At 49.6% G+C, this 782-nt stretch overlaps 1 protein-coding gene across 1 annotated transcript in view; it reads right to left on the reverse strand.

Moving 5' to 3' along the window:
* Positions 1–415: 415 nt before the first annotated feature.
* Positions 416–782, reverse strand: part of LOC106320186 — a gene marked incomplete in the record, with an annotated part of 1,825 nt that continues 1,458 nt past the window's right edge. Inside the window, 1 exon segment of the mRNA XM_013758552.1 lies at positions 416–782. Coding sequence (XP_013614006.1) covers positions 466–782 — 317 coding nt within the window.

Raw genomic sequence — 782 nt, forward strand, 5'->3', positions numbered from 1 at the left:
AAAGCAGTCTTCCACTCGTCACCCTCCTTCATCTGTACTTGGTGGTAGCCACTCCTAAGATCAATCTTGGAGAACACTGTGGAACCACTCAGCTCATCTAACATATCATCAAGTCTAGGAATGGGGTACCGATATTTTATGGTGATGTTGTTGATGGCTCGGCAGTCAACACACATACGCCATGTACCATCCTTCTTAGGCACCAAGAGGACGGGAACTGCACATGGACTGAGACTCTCTCGAATGTACCCCTTGTCCATGAGGTCTTGGACCTGTCTCTCCAGCTCCTTAGCCTCCTCCGGATTGACTCGGTACGCGGCTCGGTTTGGAAGTGGGGCACCGGGTACAAAGTCTATCTGATGCTCAATGCCTCGGAGGGGTGGTAAGCCGGCTGGTATCTCCTCAGGAAACACGTCCTTGTACTTGTCCATTAGCACATGCATCTGAGCTGGGCAATCTGGTGCCTCAAAACCTGCAAAACAACCTTCCTTGAAGACCAATCAGTAGCACCTGTGTATCTTGCTGTAATGACTTAATCACTTTACTAGAAGAGATTAATAGGTTAGTTTTACTAAACAGCCCAGACTGGTCCATGGCTCTCTGCATTTCGTAGACCTCTTGGGGGCTGAGAGGAGCCAGGCTGTGCTTCTTGTTGTTGTGGGTGAAACTGTAGGTGTTAGTCCTTCCATGGTGAATGGTATCCTTGTCAAACTGCCAAGGCCTCCCTAACAGCAGATGTCCGGCTTGCATAGGAACCACATCACACTTCACCTGGTCCTGGT

This window comes from Brassica oleracea, unplaced genomic scaffold (assembly GCF_000695525.1).
Source record: "Brassica oleracea var. oleracea cultivar TO1000 unplaced genomic scaffold, BOL UnpScaffold00843, whole genome shotgun sequence".
NCBI lineage: Eukaryota > Viridiplantae > Streptophyta > Magnoliopsida > Brassicales > Brassicaceae > Brassica > Brassica oleracea.